We start from the raw sequence: 18061 nt of genomic DNA on the forward strand, positions 1-18061 counted from the left end.
GTTTATATTGTTTATATTTATATTAACTAAGCTTACATGATACACATGCACAGTTATATAGTGGGGATAAGTTTTGGACGGCCAAACAATTGAAGTCAAAGTATTTCAGTAATTAAAGCTCCTTCAATTAACAATGTAGAAAAAGAGGAATTTTTTTAATTTATAATTTTTTATACCGATCGGCAGTACCAATCATACAGGCACTGGAAACCTAGACAAAATCGATATTTAGTGACGATATTATGCTAAAAATTCGCTTGGACCTATCACGGGAATTAAATCCGCTTCAACCTATAAGAGTACTAACACAAATAATAGATAATACAATGGAAATCTGTACCAAATTTCGGTTCGAATAACACTTCATTCATGAAAATTGGTTCACGCGTCGATAATTTGAAACGATTGCCATACTTCCCCATAAGTGTAAGAACAGAACGTTGCTTTAATGTTACATAGGGTAGCCTTATCCCTTTCATCCTGCCAAATGTTTTCAAAAATCGGATTAAGATTTACAGAGTTATTAGTAATAATAATTTTGGAGGGGGCGGCCTCACATACATGGGGATAACTCCTCTCTCATTTGATGTATAGCGTCAAGACCCCCAAAAGGCACATCTACATAAAATTACGAATCGAATGACACCTCATTCATGAAAATCGGTTCACGTTGCTTACAAAAAAGGTAACAAGAACAAGACCAATTTTTGAAAATACCGTTTTTGCTCGTTTTCAGCAACTTTTTACTCGAAATCTATAAGATCTGAGTTGTTGCAAAAAATTACGGTTATAAAGGAGGATTTACCCTATATTTTAAAGAAAGTTTGAGAATTTTATCTTTTATAGAAAAAGAGAAAAAAATTGTCAAAGTTGGGTGTTTTTCAAAGTTACGCTTTTTCGTGCAGTTTTTGACGATCAACCCTTATACGAGTACAAATGCCGGACAGTTTTAATTAAATAATAATTATTGTCGACTAAAGCAGTTTCATTTAATATTTGAACGATGCGTCCCTATTTTACAAAAATTTGTTAACCTTAAAGAATATTTAGCTTAATATTCTTAATATAGTTAATCTATAAATAACACCAATATTTATCCGATCAAAATAGTAAATACTAATAAATCAAAGATTCTCCCACATTAAGTTCAAAAGACCATTCTGTCTCCAATTCAGTTTAGCAGTGCGAAATAAATCCTGGCAACTGATAATACAAAAACTTTTCTGGATTGAATTCAATTTTGGGATTATTATTGAGATAATAATTAGGAAAATACGAATTATTTGGTAGCAAAAAAAAAACAAACTTTTTCCTTTAATGAGCTTCCATTTTTTTTATAAAATTCATTGTTGCATTCTTCAAACCGGAAGTATTTTACATTGCAAAAGCTTTAATTTCAGATAAGAAATGATAACGTTTAAAAAATAAAAATTATCATAACCAAAGTTATCCAGAAACAAACATTCTGCTACAAAAGGAGGACTAACGAATTAATATTTTAATTTTTCTTGATTGCTTTAAATTTCCTCAAACTAATGGCGTTTAAGATTGCATTAAAATAATGCACAAATAAATTGTATATTTGTAAAATTATTAATTAAATTCTTCCTCTCTTTTGGGTTACTGAATCAGTTACTAAAAACGGTAAACTGAATGCCCAAAAAATAGTTATTTATTTAACAACTGTGGGAAGTAGTACTTTTCCTCACGCGAGGCAGGGTTTGCACGCACGAGCGAGCAAAGCGAGGCGAGTGCAAGTGCAAATTGGCGAGTGTGAGGAAAATACTTTACACTCGAGTTAAATATTATATTTTTTCTGCAACCATTAGATTTATTAACTAAAAAAATTAAGAATTTTATTTTTACAGTCTACAAAAAGTAATTTATTTATTATAAACATTTATTGTTATATTACAATTATTTACATTACTTACGTATTTACATTACTTATTACATTTTCTGCTGTTTCTTTTATTGATGGAGTGTTTTCTATACAGGAATCACTAGAATCCATTTTAAATTTCTATAAGGTAACACTATAACCTTTTTAACTGTTATAATTAAAAATATCTAATTATTTATTAAAGTATTATTTTTATTTCTATATTCCTTTCAATTTTTATTTTATTTTTTAATATTCGTTTTTTAATTATTTAGTTACGTTAAATAAGCTTATTAAAGTTTTACAGAAAATATTTATGTCAATAACAAAACTTCTTATATCAAGGAAGCACAATAAAGTTTTTCCACTCACTTGTGCGGAAAGTGACACTAATGGAAATTTCCCCCCACTAGTGTGGGAAGTTGGACATTACACAGCTGATTTTAATTGTGTAATGAGAACTTCCCTACATGGTTGCAGAAAAAAGACCTATTTCTGTACACAAACAGAAGGAAATTAAAATCTTTGCTAAACAGAAATATCAAGAATGACGTAAGGTGCTACTGTGAACCTCTAAACAGACTCGAGTAATGTTAAATTAAATATTCCCTTCAGTAATTTAAATATAAAAAGTGAATGTACCAAATAATCCTTGACCGGTCAAACCGTCACGGGTGAAGCGAGGAAAATGGAATTTGTTTTAGTAGAGAATAAAAATAAAAATCTATCTCTAATGTTGCTGGCTGATAGTAGTGGTTGCAAAGGTAGTAACACGCAATGAAAGGGGAAAACAACTCTGTGTGAGTGAATAGAGACGCGTGGTGAGAGGAGCCAATAGTATATTAAGGAAAAATATTGGATGACAGCCAATCATGGGAAGGAAGTGGAGTGGCTGCAATTACAATATGTGTAGTTCGGTCAGAGAGAGCCGGGGTCTCTAGTGTGTCTACTCAGTCCATAGTTGCATTGAGAGGAGTAATATAGTGTGCACCGAAGAAGGAGATAAAGAAGTCAAGGGCATCATCACACTAGCTCAATAGCTAAGAATGCAGTGTGTGTTGGTGTACTCGTAGAAAAACGTGAATTTATAAGCGCGAGATCCCCAGTTCGAATCTAGCTGGCAACTACTTTTTTTTATTTTTTACATTAATAATTTCTATTAGAAGCTTTATTAATACTCTTTTTTTTTCTACATTTTGCTCGGAACAATTCATACATCGTGGAGGAACACGTCGTAAGCCGATAGTGAATAGTTTTTTTTCAAATTAATGGTAACTCCCGTTCCGTGGTGTAATAAATTTAAATACCTCGGGTTGGTTAACTCCAAATTAACTTTCACAAAACACATAAACTCATTGTGCGATAAAGCAGTAGGAATTACTACTCGGTTAAACCGCAACTCTAATTTAGTATTCTTTAATAAAAAACGTAATTTATTATCTTTATATCTGTCCAGTACTCTTATATGCGGCTCCTGTGTGGTCCAATACTTGTTGCACCAACTACGGGAAGTTACAAAGAGTCCAAAACAAATGCTTAAGACTAGTTGGGGCATATCCCCGGGTGGACATCCATAGACTACGTACGAGGGTCGTTTGAAAAGTCCGTGCAAAGTCAGAGAGATAGCACTACTGGCGCGTATCGAGGTTATGTTTAGTTAGTGGCATCTCTTGGAAGAACACACACCAAGTTTCAGCCAGATCGGTCTATTTCTTTGTGTTTGGCATTCGTTTGAATCGAGGAAGTCGAGTGATTTTCAAAAAATGGACGAAAAAGAATTTCGTGTGTTGATTAAACACTACTTTATGAAAGGCAAAACGCCTCAGGAGACTAAAGAGAAGCTTGATAAACATTATGGTGACTCTGCACCTTCGATTAGAACAGTTTATAAGTGGTTTCAAAATTTTCGGAGTGGCCATATGGGCACAAGTGACGCTGAACGTTCTGGACGCCCTGTTGAGGTTACTACTCCAGAAATCATTGATAAAATCCATGATATGGTGATGGATGACAGAAGAGTGAAGGTGCGTGAGATTGCTAGTGTTGTGGGCATCTCGAATGAACGGGTACATAATATTTTGCATCAACATTTGGACATGACAAAGCTATCCGCAAGATGGGTGCCGCGATTGCTCACGCTTGACCAAAAACGAAATCGTGTGAAGTGTTGCAAGGACGGTTTGCAGCTGTTCCAGAAGAATCCGCAGGACTTTAAGCGTCGTTTCGTCACTGTGGATGAAACATGGATACATCACTACACTCCTGAGACCAAAGAACAATCTAAACAATGGGTTACCAAGGGGGAATCTGCGCCAAGATCGTTCCTTCGGACGGAAAGATTATGGCGACTGTCTTTTGGGATTCGCAAGGAATAATACTCATCGACTATCTGGAAAAGGGTAAAACTATTACAGGTGCAAAATTACTATCATCGTTATTGGACCGTTTGAAAACCGAGCTGCAAGAAAAACGCCCACGATTGGCCCACAAAAAAGTCCTTTTCCATCACGACAACGCACCAGCTCTCACCTCAGCAGTTGTGGTCGCAAAATTAATGGAAATAGGGTTCCAACTCGTTTCACATCCCCCCCTATTCTCCAGACTTGGCTCCCTCGGACTACTATTTGTTCCCCAATATGAAGAAATGGCTGGTGGGAAAAAGATCTTATTCAAACGAGGAGGTGATTGCAGAAACGAATGGCTATTTTTCAGACTTGGACAAATCCTATTATTCGGAAGGGATCAACAAACTAGAGCAGCGTTGGACGAAGTGTATAAGCCTAAAAGGAGACTATGTTGAAAAATAAAAAAGGTTTACCCCAAAAAATTAAGTAGTTTTTATTTTTGCACGGACTTTTCAAACGACCCTCGTACATGTAGTACTTGATGTTGCCAGCGTGTCTACATTTATCTATAGCGCAACGGAAAAATTTGTAACTTTCTGTACATATAGTTTCTACCCGCAAGTAAGAGGTATTGTAGACTACAACTTAAGTTCACTCATTTATAAAAAAATATAAGCATAAAAGGTTTAAGCATATCTTGCTTTAATTAACTTTATATAGGAAGGTTTTTTTTTGCCTTAGTATTAAGTTTGACAGATTTACCAATGTAAATATTAAAGTTGTGGAGAGTATATAGGCACTGCAGCCTGACAACCTTCTTTTGTATACAGGTGTGCTACTTCATTTTTTACTTCCGTTTTATTGAATAATAATTGTGAAAAACTAAAATGGTTACTTTTCTTTTTGTTCCTTCTCCAAAAATTGACATTTGAGTAAATTAGAAGTGAAAAGTCGGTTACGCTAAATCCCAGTTTTCTGGGATTTACATCCCTCAGTTCGGGGTAGGGTTTTATTAAAAACCAAAAAAATCCATATGGTCTTGAAGCTCAATAAATGCGCAACTTTTTCTGAAATTATGTGACACCTTGATTCATTAATCATTGAAAAAATGCAGTTGAAAATTTTAACAAAAAATCATCGAGAACGAAATTTTTAGACATTAAAGTAAAAATTTCATTGTTACAAGTATCGTTTTGAGGCTCTATATTGAGCAAATTTATAGGAAATTTAATGCTCTTTCGTTTGGAATGGGCAGATTTGTTGTAGGATAAAGGATAGAAAAGTTACGGCCGTTTTTATGGTGAAAAACGCGAATATCGACGGAAAAGTTAAAAATGCAAATCTCTTAGACACTATTGAGAATAGGGCCAAATTGAAGAGAATATTTTTTGTCGCATTTGAACTGCTGAATCAATTCCCGAAGTTTCGACCACTCCTCCGCATACACCCATATTTGTATAACTGTGTTTTTAAATTGTAAATAAACTTTTCAATTTCAATTCATTTTTGACATTTAATAACAAAAATTTATTTATAAAAATAAAGAAAAAATATTAGTGGCGAAACAGTCCATCATATTTTTCCTCTTTAATTCAAAGGCGAACCGTTTAGCTGTAAACAGATCAAAATATGGCCCAGATATAAGTAACAATTAGCCAGCTAACATTGATGAACAAAAATTAGAAGATTAGAAGTATCTGTTGTAATTTTTTCTTTTAATTTGGAAATTTGGGTAATACTTGTACTGTCATTTAATATTAAGCCTACAGTTCTCTCCATTTCAAATCAACAATGTAGACAAATTTACGCATTGTTAGAACACAACTTTTTTGAAAACATTTCCAAGGTTTTGTAGCCAAACACACAAGATAATTCATCTGTATTCCACCTTCCCCGTAAAAAAAAATATTTTAAATTGTTAATAAAACAATCACACAAGAATAAATAAATAATGAATAAGAAATACAAAAGAATATGGAACACTAGAGAATTATAGTACAGTTTCGATTTGTAATTGATTCACCAGATAAGATGTTTTAGGAAACTGAGTGGGAGCTACCAATGTTTGTATTGGTAAGTTGGGGTTCATTGAACTTTTTACTTTCTGCTTATCACACTGTGTTGTAGTTTGATGGCGTCCGACTGGGAATATAGGGCAAACACAATGTATTCTTCTAGGTCAACTTCCTTTAACAATAAACTTCATTCTTACAGTCTCTCAAAATGGCTACTCTAATGCTAATTTGCTCTTCTTTGTATAATAAAATGAATGTTAATATATTTTTTTTTTTTAACATTTAAATCAATTATTATTTTTTTGTTTGTAAATCAAAAATCATTTATTAAAATCAATGAGAGTTTTATGAACTAGTGGAAGTATGGCAACAGTTTCCTCCAAGCTGAAATCATTAGAAATTACTGGATGCAGATTATTTGAAGGAGTAAGTGGCAAGACTGTAGAGATGAGCATATTTTTCGAACAGTCAGGAAATGCAGAAAAGCGTCCATAATGGACATGCAATGAAGATCCTATTTGAGTCATGAGAACTTGAAATCAATCTTATAAGGCAAAAGTGAAATAAAATAACTGAGATATTTCTGAAAAGAGAAGAAAAAAACATGGATTCCACAATGGAGTCCACCAGTGTGGCTAAAGTAAAATTCTTGCAACTTTTCAAAGGTCCCCTTTAAAGAATAAAAAAGTAGATATTTAGAGAAAACTTGGCTTTGGATCTAAAAATGGTATCTAACCAAAAATATCACCCTATTCTATGATTTTTATAAGACAGATTTTTGTCAACTGCAGGCTATTATTGGTTAAAATAAACCCAGTGTTAATACTTCAAACAAAATAGTATGCACTGTTTTAATTTACATTGAAGTTAAAAATGTAAACAATTTGTTTAGCGTTCATTACTTATTTTAAAAAAAGCCTAACAGCAACTAAAAATACGTCCAAATTTTGTATATTGAGTTATCACAGGGAAAATGCCTTCTAAATCCTCTTGTTTTTTTAGAGCCTAACAGCAACAAAAAATACGTCCTAATTTTGTATATTGGGTTATCACAAGGAAAATGCCTTCTAAATCCTCCTGTTTTTTTAAAGCCTAACAGCAACTAAAAATACGTCCAAATTTTGTATATTGAGTTATCACAGGGAAAATGCCTTCTAAATCCTCTTGTTTTTTTAAAGCCTAACAGCAACTAAAAATACGTCCAAATTTTGTATATTGAGTTATCACAGGGAAAATGCCTTCTAAATCCTCTTGTTTTTTTAAAGCCTAACAGCAACTAAAAATACGTCCAAATTTTGTATATTGAGTTATCACAGTGAAAACGCCTTCTAAATCCTCTTGTTTTTTTAAAGCCTAACAGCAACTAAAAATACGTCCAAATTTTGTATATTGAGTTATCACAGGGAAAATGCCTTCTAAATCCTCTTGTTTTTTAAAAAAATATGCTTGTCTGCGTGTGTATCCAGTATAATCTAAGTATCACGGTAGATTACAGAAAATTTAAATTTGTCACCAAGAGTCATCTGGAGAAACGACAATAAAACAAAATTTGATCAAAATTATACAAAGGCAATTACCGGGTTACTAGTTATTTTCTACTTTATCGAACACTTAAATACATCAGGAAAAAATTACTACTAGATACTAAGTTTTCACTCAAAAAAGCCCATTTTGACAAATTCTGAATTCAGATTAAGTGCTCAATAGAAAAAGGTTTGTATATTAGTTTAATGTAGCTTAGAATGGAAAAATCACGTGAATTTTTAATGTTTCAACAAATCTTTTACACCATCATACTCTTTAATGATTCGATTATTTGGGGGTTGGAATCAGATTAAGGGAAGGGTTTCTCAGAATAGTTCTTCTGGAGGAAATACAACTGAAGTGCCACTCTAGGAAGCACTGGTCTATTACTTACATATCGAGCACAAAGACAGTAATAGTTCAAATTTTCTGTTGGTATCTAAAAATTTTTGTAGGAATTGTTTTCTTTAAATATAAAATATTAATTAACCCTTTTAGTACCGAACGACGATATATTGTCGTTCGGTGCACTTGCCAAAAATACCAACGACGATATATCGTTGCGCCTCCGTTGGGGCCTTATTGTACTCATCACAAGAGGTCTGTGTTTCAAAATAACTTTATAAAATGTTAAAATGGTTCATATTCGATGCCACACAAGTGAAAAAATGGTTATTAGATTTAACTTTTTGTTATATTGTAGGGAGGGGGAAGGTACGGAAGGAAACCAACGTAAACGAAACGAAACTTTATTACAAATAAACGAAAACTCTTTACACACATACGTATTAATAGCAACTAAGAATAGTCTCTCTCTCAACCAGGTTGACACCAGGACGACCGTGACGAACTTCCGGCTCGCAGGTCACACTGACTCGGGCTATACTAGCGGGTCCCCCGTTTCGGCGTACGGCCGTCCTCGCCCGTTTCCGCTCTCTCTACAATATTTTATGCTGATTAGTGCCGCGGGTCTGTATATGTTAGAGTGATAAGATAGAAACGGGACCCGGGATATCCCTCGGATATTCGTCGACACGGGATAGTTTCTCTGGACCGTAATCGCAATCTTTATGATGTTTATGATAGTTATCGGAGTATTCAAGTGGCATGCGTGCATCGACTCGGCAAGCCTAAAATCTTTTTCAGTCTTTCTTGATCCTTCTAACGTGCAGTCAGTATTCAAAAACCGTCAAAGTTTTCATAGAGACACAATTAGCAGTAGAAAATTTTGTCAGTTTTGTTGATACCTTTTTGAAAAAATTATACCCTGTTACGAACATGGATGACGCAGAATTAGTGCGAATTATTGACAATAATAATGTCTATACATTATACTAAAAGATGTATATAGAGCTATGACCAAATTATGACTTTTTTTTATGTGCAATTACCATTTGAAAAAGAGAAATCACTTTTGTACGATTTTTGTTAAGTCTTATGTTCATGTTATTCTTATGATTTTCAACAAATAATGAAACACAATTCGTATCGTTTTATTCTCCCTTTATTTCCGAATATGCTGCTTTTTATATTTTGTAAATATCACTTCTACTTTCGTTTTTACGAGCATTTTCGCAAACTTCTGCAAATTCGGCCCGGTATTGTTCGCTTAGGCACGTTCTTTTCGCCGGTACTAAAAGGGTTAATAATGAATATATTAAGAATTCATTCAATACCAGTACCAAATATTTAAAACAACAATAAAACCAAACTGAAACAAAGACTCTAAGAAGACCTTCAACTTGAACGGACCTTGAATTTACAAAATAAACATAGAATTCATTACAAAATATTATTATTATTATTATTTAAACCGATTTCAAGTGAGAAACGCAAAAGAAAATCAAATATTAATTATTATTATAAACTGATTTATCAAAATATGGTTTTTAAACAATTGCAAAAACATTTTGAGGGTTACAATTTTGTGCGTGCAATCCACGGGTGCCTCAATCGACCAAAAAGGGGCTGTATAAGCAAGGGGAGAAGAGCTGGTCCATTCCCAGGCACACAACCAACCAAATGTACGCCACACCCCTCACTCCTCTATTCACTGAATAAAATGTTTCAATTTTAGATGTAGGCTGTCTATTATTTAAGAGCTACGATTTTGAACGTAGTAACCATGATAAATATTTATGTTGTAAAACAGAAACTGTATTGAATAATAGTTGAATAAACTAAACCCTTTTTGGAATACATTGAATTATACTCTAGATTTACAAATCGCTCCTTTTTTCTATCTCTCTGGAATCGGCCATATTTTCTTCTACCAACTTTTTTTTGTTCCTCTCTAAACGGGTCCAGTTTTTATTTTCCTTATCCCAAACTTTTATATATTCAGAAAAGATGTATATGTAAAACTTTTATTCATCAATCTGAATACTAACAAAACATTTAATAATAGCAAATTTACAGTTTAAAATTTTGTTAAAATTTACAATTACTAAATCTACAATCATTTACTAAAATACTAAGTAATGTTTACTACACAGAAAGATACTATACGACGTGTGACGTCACAGCACCCCCGCCACCGTATTAAAATGGTTTTTTCCTTCGAGAAAATAAACAAAAATCTCGGATCAAAATGATAATTAAAAAATCAAATTTAAACACCTAAAATTACTTTTTCTAACTGCAATTCCCTAAATTATAGCCTATACAGGAGTTTTTCTTACAGTACGTAGAAACCATAAATGATAATAAATCTAACATTTTAAGAGTAAAGTCTTAAAAGTATTGAAACTTCACTTAGTAGCAATTTCCGCCCATTAGCATGAGAAAAGGAGTTAATAATAGTTATTTAGTTTTACAAGTGTGGAAAGTAGTACTTTTCCTCACACGAGGCAGGGTTTGCACGCACGAGCGAGCGAAGCGAGGCGAGTGTAAGTGCAAATTGCCGAGTGTTAAGGCTGGAAACATAGTGGAGCGGCGCGCAAAGCGGCGATGATAGCGAAGAGCAAAGCGGCAAAAACAAAAACTAGAAATAGATTAGAGTTGCTCTATCTTCGCTTTGCTCGCCACTATGCGCGGTCCCATATGTTTACTTGTGTTTGATTTCGCCGCTTCGCTCTTCGCTATCAGCGCCGCTTTGCTCGCCGTTCCACTATGTTTCCAGCCTTAGGAAAATACTTTACACTCGAGTTAAACATTATATTTTTTCTGCAACCATTAGGGTTATTAACTAGAAAAAAAAAAAACTAAACAGGAATCACTAGAATCCATTTTAAATTTCTATAAGGTAACACTATAACCTTTTTAACTGTTATAATTAAAAATATCTAATTATTTATTAAAGTATTATTTTTATTTCTATATTCCTTTCAATTTTTATTTTATTTCTTTTAATATTCGTTTTTTAATTATTTAGTTACGTTAAATAAGCTTATTAAAGTTTTACAGAAAATATTTAATAACAAAACTTCTTATATCAAGGAAGCACAATAAAGTTTTATCACTCACTTGTGAGGAAAGTGACACTAATGGGAATTTTTCCCTACTAGTGAGGTAAAGTTGGGCATTACACAGCTGATTTTAATTGAGTAATGAGAACATTCCTACATGGTTGCAGAAAAAAGTAATGTCCCATTTTGAAAGAATTAAAATTCAACGTATTTCTCATTTACATTTTGAATCTGGCGAATGTAGAAAATTCAAAATAAAACAGTAGGACCCCTTCTTTGAAATATATATAGACGAAGTTTCTGAGGTTATTCTTCAGAAACCTTTCGAAATATAATTCATTGTGACTAAAGTATTATGCAACAGGATATTCTTTCTTTGTTTCAAAATACAAAGTAATAGTAAAATAATTAGAAAACTAAATATTTAAAAAAAAAAAAAATTATATAAGACCTAACTAACTGTAAAGTTATATAAAATGATTTTCAGTTTATGGAATTTTATAATTTCTAAAATGGAAGTTCACACTTTCAATAATATGAAATCCTAAAAGTGTCTCACACAAAAGAGAACGTTCGGGAGAAACAGCGAGGAAATGGGGGGGGTGAGTAGATAGGGGGAGGCAGCCTTGATAATGCTGCCTCCTTCCCTATATCGACCTCGTCCGTTCAAAAGGCTTGCCTGTTCAAACCTGCAAAATATAGCTGGATGACAGTTAACAGCTAACATACCTACTGCACATATGACAACAGATATAAAGATATTCTTTATCTTTTTTTTTCACTCCCTAATAATTAAGTTAAAAAAAATGATTAAAGCGATGAAAAACAGTTGGTAGTACTGAACACTGGAGGGATAATACAAGGCTGCTATATTTCCTAACTCAGTAACAAATCAAATTAGTTATGTGAAAATTTACTTAGTAAAGACAATAAGAATGAGAAGTACAAAATCAAAATAAGACTCAAGCGTGAATTCATAGGCAACTTAATCAAAAAATTCCATTCCAATCAAATAAAATTTACTTAAATTTCAAAGGTTATTCTCACAGACTATATAAAGTTGAATATATTGGTTTCGTGACCGCAAATTGTTAAACTTAGGATGGAAATTTGCGAGGAATCGGTCAAATAAAACAACTCGTCTTTTTGCCAAAGTTTCGACAAATATATTGTCCTCTTCAGGGCCTGGATATTACAAATTCAAAACAATTTACAGAGTCAGTAACAAAGGAAAAAACAGAAAAAAATCTGGATATCTATTTAGTTTTTAATGATAAAATTGTAGCGGTTGGCTAAATTCCCTTACATTAACACCTTGTCGGAGAAAATTAACTGCTACAATTTTATCATTAAAAAACTAAATATATATCCAAATTTTGTGCCTGATTATTGCTGGGTTTTTTAAATTTACTTCAAATCTTTTGGTTATTTGTTATTTAGTTCATAAGGGTAATTTGGTTTCTCCTGTGTTTTGTGTTTAACGGTTTTTGTTGTTTAAAGAAATTTCCCAATATTTATTGTATTTACTCTTTTGTTGACATTAGTCTATTGTATCTGTCCAATTGTAATTACCAAAATTCCCGTGTAAGTCCCGCTATATACGTGCATTTCCATTTCTGGCTCTTAGTTTCTGAAACTCAACCAACCCGCATAGCCCACGTAAGTTTCAATAATTATAATGAATTTATTGTATTTTACTGTTTATTTTTGTATTACTGATTTTTACCGTTTTTTCTATGTTACTGACTCTGTATATTGTTTTGTATTTGTAATATTCAGGTTCTGAAGAGGACAATATACTTGTCGAAACGTTGGCAAAGAGGAGAGTTGTTTTATTTGACCGATTCCTCGCAAATCTTCCATCCTAAGTTTATATAAAGTTGTTGAAACCTATCATTAAATTGAACAAGACCATTAAAAGGAAAATCTACTTCCAACTCTCCCCAAATTCCTTACTCCTAAAAAAAAAAAAAAAAAAAAAAAAAAAAAAAAAAATAAAGAGCACAACATGTTGATACAAAATTCAGGGAAACTCATAAAAGAGATTTTTGAGAAAATTTGAAAAATCCACTCAGTAAAATGGTATTAAAGTATGATATATGGATGGGTAAGTAGTATTTTCAGTGAACTGGGGATTATAGCAACGAGCCCAATCACGAGTTTTTTTTTTCCTAGTTAAGTATTTTACTGGTATATTTGGATCTTACAATCACTAAACCAAAATGAATATTTCCGTCGTAATTTTGATATCCAACGTCTTTCTTATAAGAGAAGGTAACCTGTTTCCATTCAAATTAAATAAAAGAAATTGAGAACAATTCCTTTAAGTCCTTCATCCGCAAGATTCCATACTAGGAAAACAATTAAGTAATTTGGTGTCCTTCGAGGTGAATTACTAAACACTCAATTGAATCTTCGCTAAGCTATCAAGGCTGATTCAAGTGTAACATTAAGAACACGGTTTGAGTAGTATCCTATAATGAACAAATAACATCAACTATACCGCTTTTCTTTTGGGCCTCGAGTGTCTTTCATACAATAAGGTTTCCCACTAGATAAATAATAATGTTGCACTGATTGGGTTTAGTACTGTTTTATGCAGATTACCCAGTACACCTCTTATATTCTTATTTCCTCTCTTATATTCCCCCATTTCGACTATGGTTGTTTAGTGTATGGCCGGACTTTCTGGTGATATTGAAGTTAAGCTCAAGCGCCTCCATGAACTGCTTCATAAGATTTATTTTCAGCATTTCCAGAGACTCTCGCATTTCGCACTACTGCAATGAGTTGTAGTGGCTTTTTCCTGTCTATCGCCGCCAGTATTTTTTGGCTTCTTTCCTTTTTCAAGTCATCTAGTCTCAAAGGCCATCCTATATTTTTCAACTCCTTAAGTTTAAATCCTCCATCCATTCCCGTAACACTAGATCTCGCTCATCTGATCTCTATATTCCCTCACACCGTACCTTTGACAAGTCCTTCCTAATACGTGCTACCTCTCTCTGGAACTCCTTGCCTTCATCTGTCCGCCATGCTCCTACCTTATCTATCTTTAAATCCCGTCTATTCAGTTATCTCCCTTTCTATTCAGCTTCCTCCGAAATTCTAATTGTTTTAATTTATTTCCTTATTTCTGTGCTATTTTTATTTTCACTTTTTGTAAATATTTATTTATTTATTAAGGTCTCTATTTGTTCCTGTATTTATTCTTAGGGGACAATTGTCCCAGAATAATAAATTTCTTTTCTATTTCTACACTGCAAAGCGGAAATCTCCAAGATTGAACACAGCTAGCTGCTAGCCCTTACTAATAAAACAATGGACAGAATAGATCTTTTAATTGGCTACTGACTATCAAGTAAAAGTCAGTAAAATTATTTCTTAAAAAATCTTATCACTAAATATAAACAAAAATTATTATAACCAGATGATAAATATTAAATTTAAAAATTGTAAAATTTCAGTTGGTTAGTAACAGTGGTTTGATGATTTAACGTGTTTTTGAGCTGCTGACGAAAGAGGATACATTCAAATTGTCTAAAGAACATTTTCAGATCCAAAAACGTGTAATATATTCTAATAATATGCGAGGTTTTTACCTAGTTCCCAGTTACCATAATGTCAAGGATTGGACTATCAAGTGGCATGTAAGTAATTTTTACAGTAATACTATTTTTTTGTTTTGTTTACAAACTGTACAAATTAACACCAGAATTCGTAAAATATATTGGTAATTGTTTATAAAGACTAAAAAATGTACTAGAATATCGTTTTAAACCACATTAATTGATTCCAATAAAAAGTTGCCTACTATATATTTGTGCGGTAAGTTGATATGTTCCGATTTTTCTGCATTAATTATTTACGAAAATATATTTTAAACATTTGGTAGCAGTCGTCGTGTACTTTATTACCCTCTAGAAGGCTGTGCAAAAATGTATTGTTTTATGGTATTCCTTCTAATAACCAAACTAATTTTGAACTAGTAATAGCGTTTCCAATAGGATTGCAAGTAGTTTTAGAAACAAGAATTAGCATTTTATAAAAAAAGTTGTCACTTTAGAAAAATTTTCCATTTTAATATGAGCAACGATTGAAGTTTGAAAATAACTTGATCAACCAATTAAAGATAACCAACTATACCCTTCCTCCTCACCCTTTCCAATGAAAGTTCGTTATAATGTGCCGTAGTGTGTGTATGTCTTGAAGAACGCAATTTTAAACCAAATTTTAAATCAAAACTCGTTGTACCATTTAGGATTTTAATCTATAGGAATCAGATGACTCCATTAAAAAGCAAGATATTAGAATGTGTAATTTTCAAAAAGGAACAGTTCTTATTACGGATGCTGCAATAAGCACTTTCTGACAAAATAACAAAAATGTGCCCCCTTCTATAAAAGAGTTATTCTTAACGAATAAGCGAAGTTATAATCTTGGAATTCCAAAATTTTAAGTTTTGGGTAAATGAAGAAAAATATAAACATTTATTCAAGAGTGAATATTGGAACCTTTTAAGTAAACAAAGTAGATACAAATTAGCAATCATTGATACCAATACAATGTTTACAAAACAATATCAGTTTAGAATAAATTTGTAGCGTTAACAGTGAAACAAATATTTTTTTTTTTAGTACACAAAATAAATAACAGCAATTTTAACAAATATCGAAAAAATAAACAGCGAACATGGCCAGTGTTTTATCAAATAATGATGACACACAACTACATAAAAATAATTAAAACAAACCTGAATAATTCATAAAGAATATTTCAATTCAATTTTTACTTACTTTATGATATTGAAATCCTAAACTATTGAATTTAAAATTTTTGTATACGAAAAAAATTGACTAAATTCTCAAAAGTTTTCAAAAATTCCCCAATTTATAAAAATTAAATTTCTCGCCAACATTATCTGTACTCCATAACTAACAACTCAGAGATCCTCAAAAATCATTGTTTTTGGTGCAAACCCAACACAAAAATAAGAAACGAAAGGCTTTACTTTAAAAAAAAAAAAAACGTTCGCTAAGAAACTCAACGTCTCCCGAAAAGAAAAAATACCCTCAATTTTGGATATTATTATTAAAATTCACTAATTTACTGTACATGTAAAATTTGAACTTAGTTAAAACCATACACAAGAAAAATAATATCATGAATTTTAATGTGTATGTAAAAAATGTCTTTTGTTATGGTTTGTGAATAGTTCCAAACACACAGGAACTACGGTCCAAAAGAAGGCTCTCAACTTACTCAACAGCCCACTTGGATTTGTTAATAAAAACAAACGGGGTTTAAATCATTCATAATAAAATTCAATTTTAACTAGACAATTACAAAATAAATTACAAGCTAGGTCTAAAAAATCGGATAGCTGCGATTTTAGAAGAAAAATAAATAAAAGAACTTTTAAGAAGATAAACTCAAAAGTCGTTTATCAGAAAATTCATATCCTAACAGGCTATAAAGTGACTAAAAGTACTAAAATTTGTAAGCTAATGAAAAATTTAGTAATGTGGCCTTGATTGGTTACAATGTCAAAACGAAAAGTTTCGATAGAATGAAACGCACTAACACGAAACATTGCAAACATACAAACACAACTGTCAAGGTTGTTTATATTAGTTGATTGCGCAATATTTTTTTTTTTTAAATTGCTATCAAAGTTGGTACTACTGTAAATGTTAACGAAACTTTCAAAAGAAGGAATTATTTAAAAAAAAAACTGAAAAAAAGGTTATCACTAAAATTAAAAGATTATGAAAATAATAAAAAAAAAAGACCAAAGTTGAAACAGCTTTCAAAAGTAAACATGAATGGTGTAAATAAAATACTTTTTTCTTTTTTTTTTGGTACAATATGGTGTATTTTTGTATAAATATGTAAACATAAAATGTCAGTAGTAATCAATTTCCGCGATAGATGATTGTTAAATTAATACGACGATAAACACAAAACGGGTCATCTATCAGTGATCACTTCTTGGATACGCATTTGTTTTGTAATAAAATAATTTCTAAAACCCCTCTCCGCAAAATATATATGTACGAGTATATCTGAAATGACGGTTCATAATTTCCGTGATTACAATAAAATTTTTTTACTTTTTTATTAAATATATTTCTCGCAAGAATATAAAATCTTTTTGAATTGAAAACAATCTATTTTCCCTAGCTAAATTCTTTTAGCTGTAACAAATTGATCCTAAATGGGATTGCTGTTAATAATGTAGAATAAACACAAAAGAATGGCGGATTTTTGGAAAATCAATAATTAATAACTAATTTTATTATTTAATTAACATAGACAAAAAGATTGTTACCAAATTAGGCGGTTCAGAAAAACCAAAATTTAGAATTCCACTCTTACATTTCTTTGTAGAAGTAAAAGGAAAATAACATTTACTAATTCTGTTTGCCGCTATCAATAAAGCTGCCCTTATGTTAAAAAATAATTTTGGCAAAACCTAAGATGCCTAAGGGGAGCGATATTACAACTAAAAAGTAAAACAAAATTTCTTTGCATCCTTAGGACTTCAATTTTAGACAAATTAAACTCTCACCCTAAATAAACATGCACTAAAACAATTCTTTTTCACTGTTTAGAGAACTTCCTAATCACTGATTTCCATTAAAAATTATGACAAAATCTCTATACTACTAATTTCAAGTAAACAGTAAGGAAGTGGACAAGTAGGAATATTTTTCTACAAAAATAAACTACTGAAAAAAACGAGTAAGGTGGTAGCACTGGAACATAGCGATTAGTCAACCAGTTTACAATGTGGAACTACACAGGGCTTTTGACTAATCAAAAGCATATTAAAGAGATTGTATGTAGTTTTCGGAAATTTAAAATTATAAATTTTTCCAATCAATAAAT

At 31.9% G+C, this 18061-nt stretch overlaps 2 protein-coding genes across 8 annotated transcripts in view; one reads left to right on the forward strand and one right to left on the reverse strand.

Moving 5' to 3' along the window:
* Window positions 1–18061, reverse strand: part of nsl1 (non-specific lethal 1) — a 68874-nt gene that overhangs the window by 43546 nt on the left and 7267 nt on the right. The gene's annotated exons all lie outside the window — the stretch shown is intronic.
* LOC141461113 (uncharacterized) overlaps window positions 14667–18061 on the forward strand; it is a 33729-nt gene continuing 30334 nt past the window's right edge. For 5 of the 6 annotated variants that reach the window (XM_074141816.1, XM_074141817.1, XM_074141815.1 and 2 more), the window contains exon 1: window positions 14669–14820. In XM_074141816.1, coding sequence (XP_073997917.1) covers window positions 14758–14820 — 63 coding nt within the window. In that variant the 5' untranslated portion in view covers window positions 14669–14757. Of the gene's footprint in view, window positions 14821–18061 lie in introns of all 6 variants that reach the window. The other variant, XR_012462612.1, reaches the window with a different exon arrangement.

This window comes from Rhodnius prolixus, unplaced genomic scaffold (genome assembly GCF_049639745.1).
Source record: "Rhodnius prolixus isolate KJV_2025 unplaced genomic scaffold, Rpr scaffold_6, whole genome shotgun sequence".
NCBI lineage: Eukaryota > Metazoa > Arthropoda > Insecta > Hemiptera > Reduviidae > Rhodnius > Rhodnius prolixus.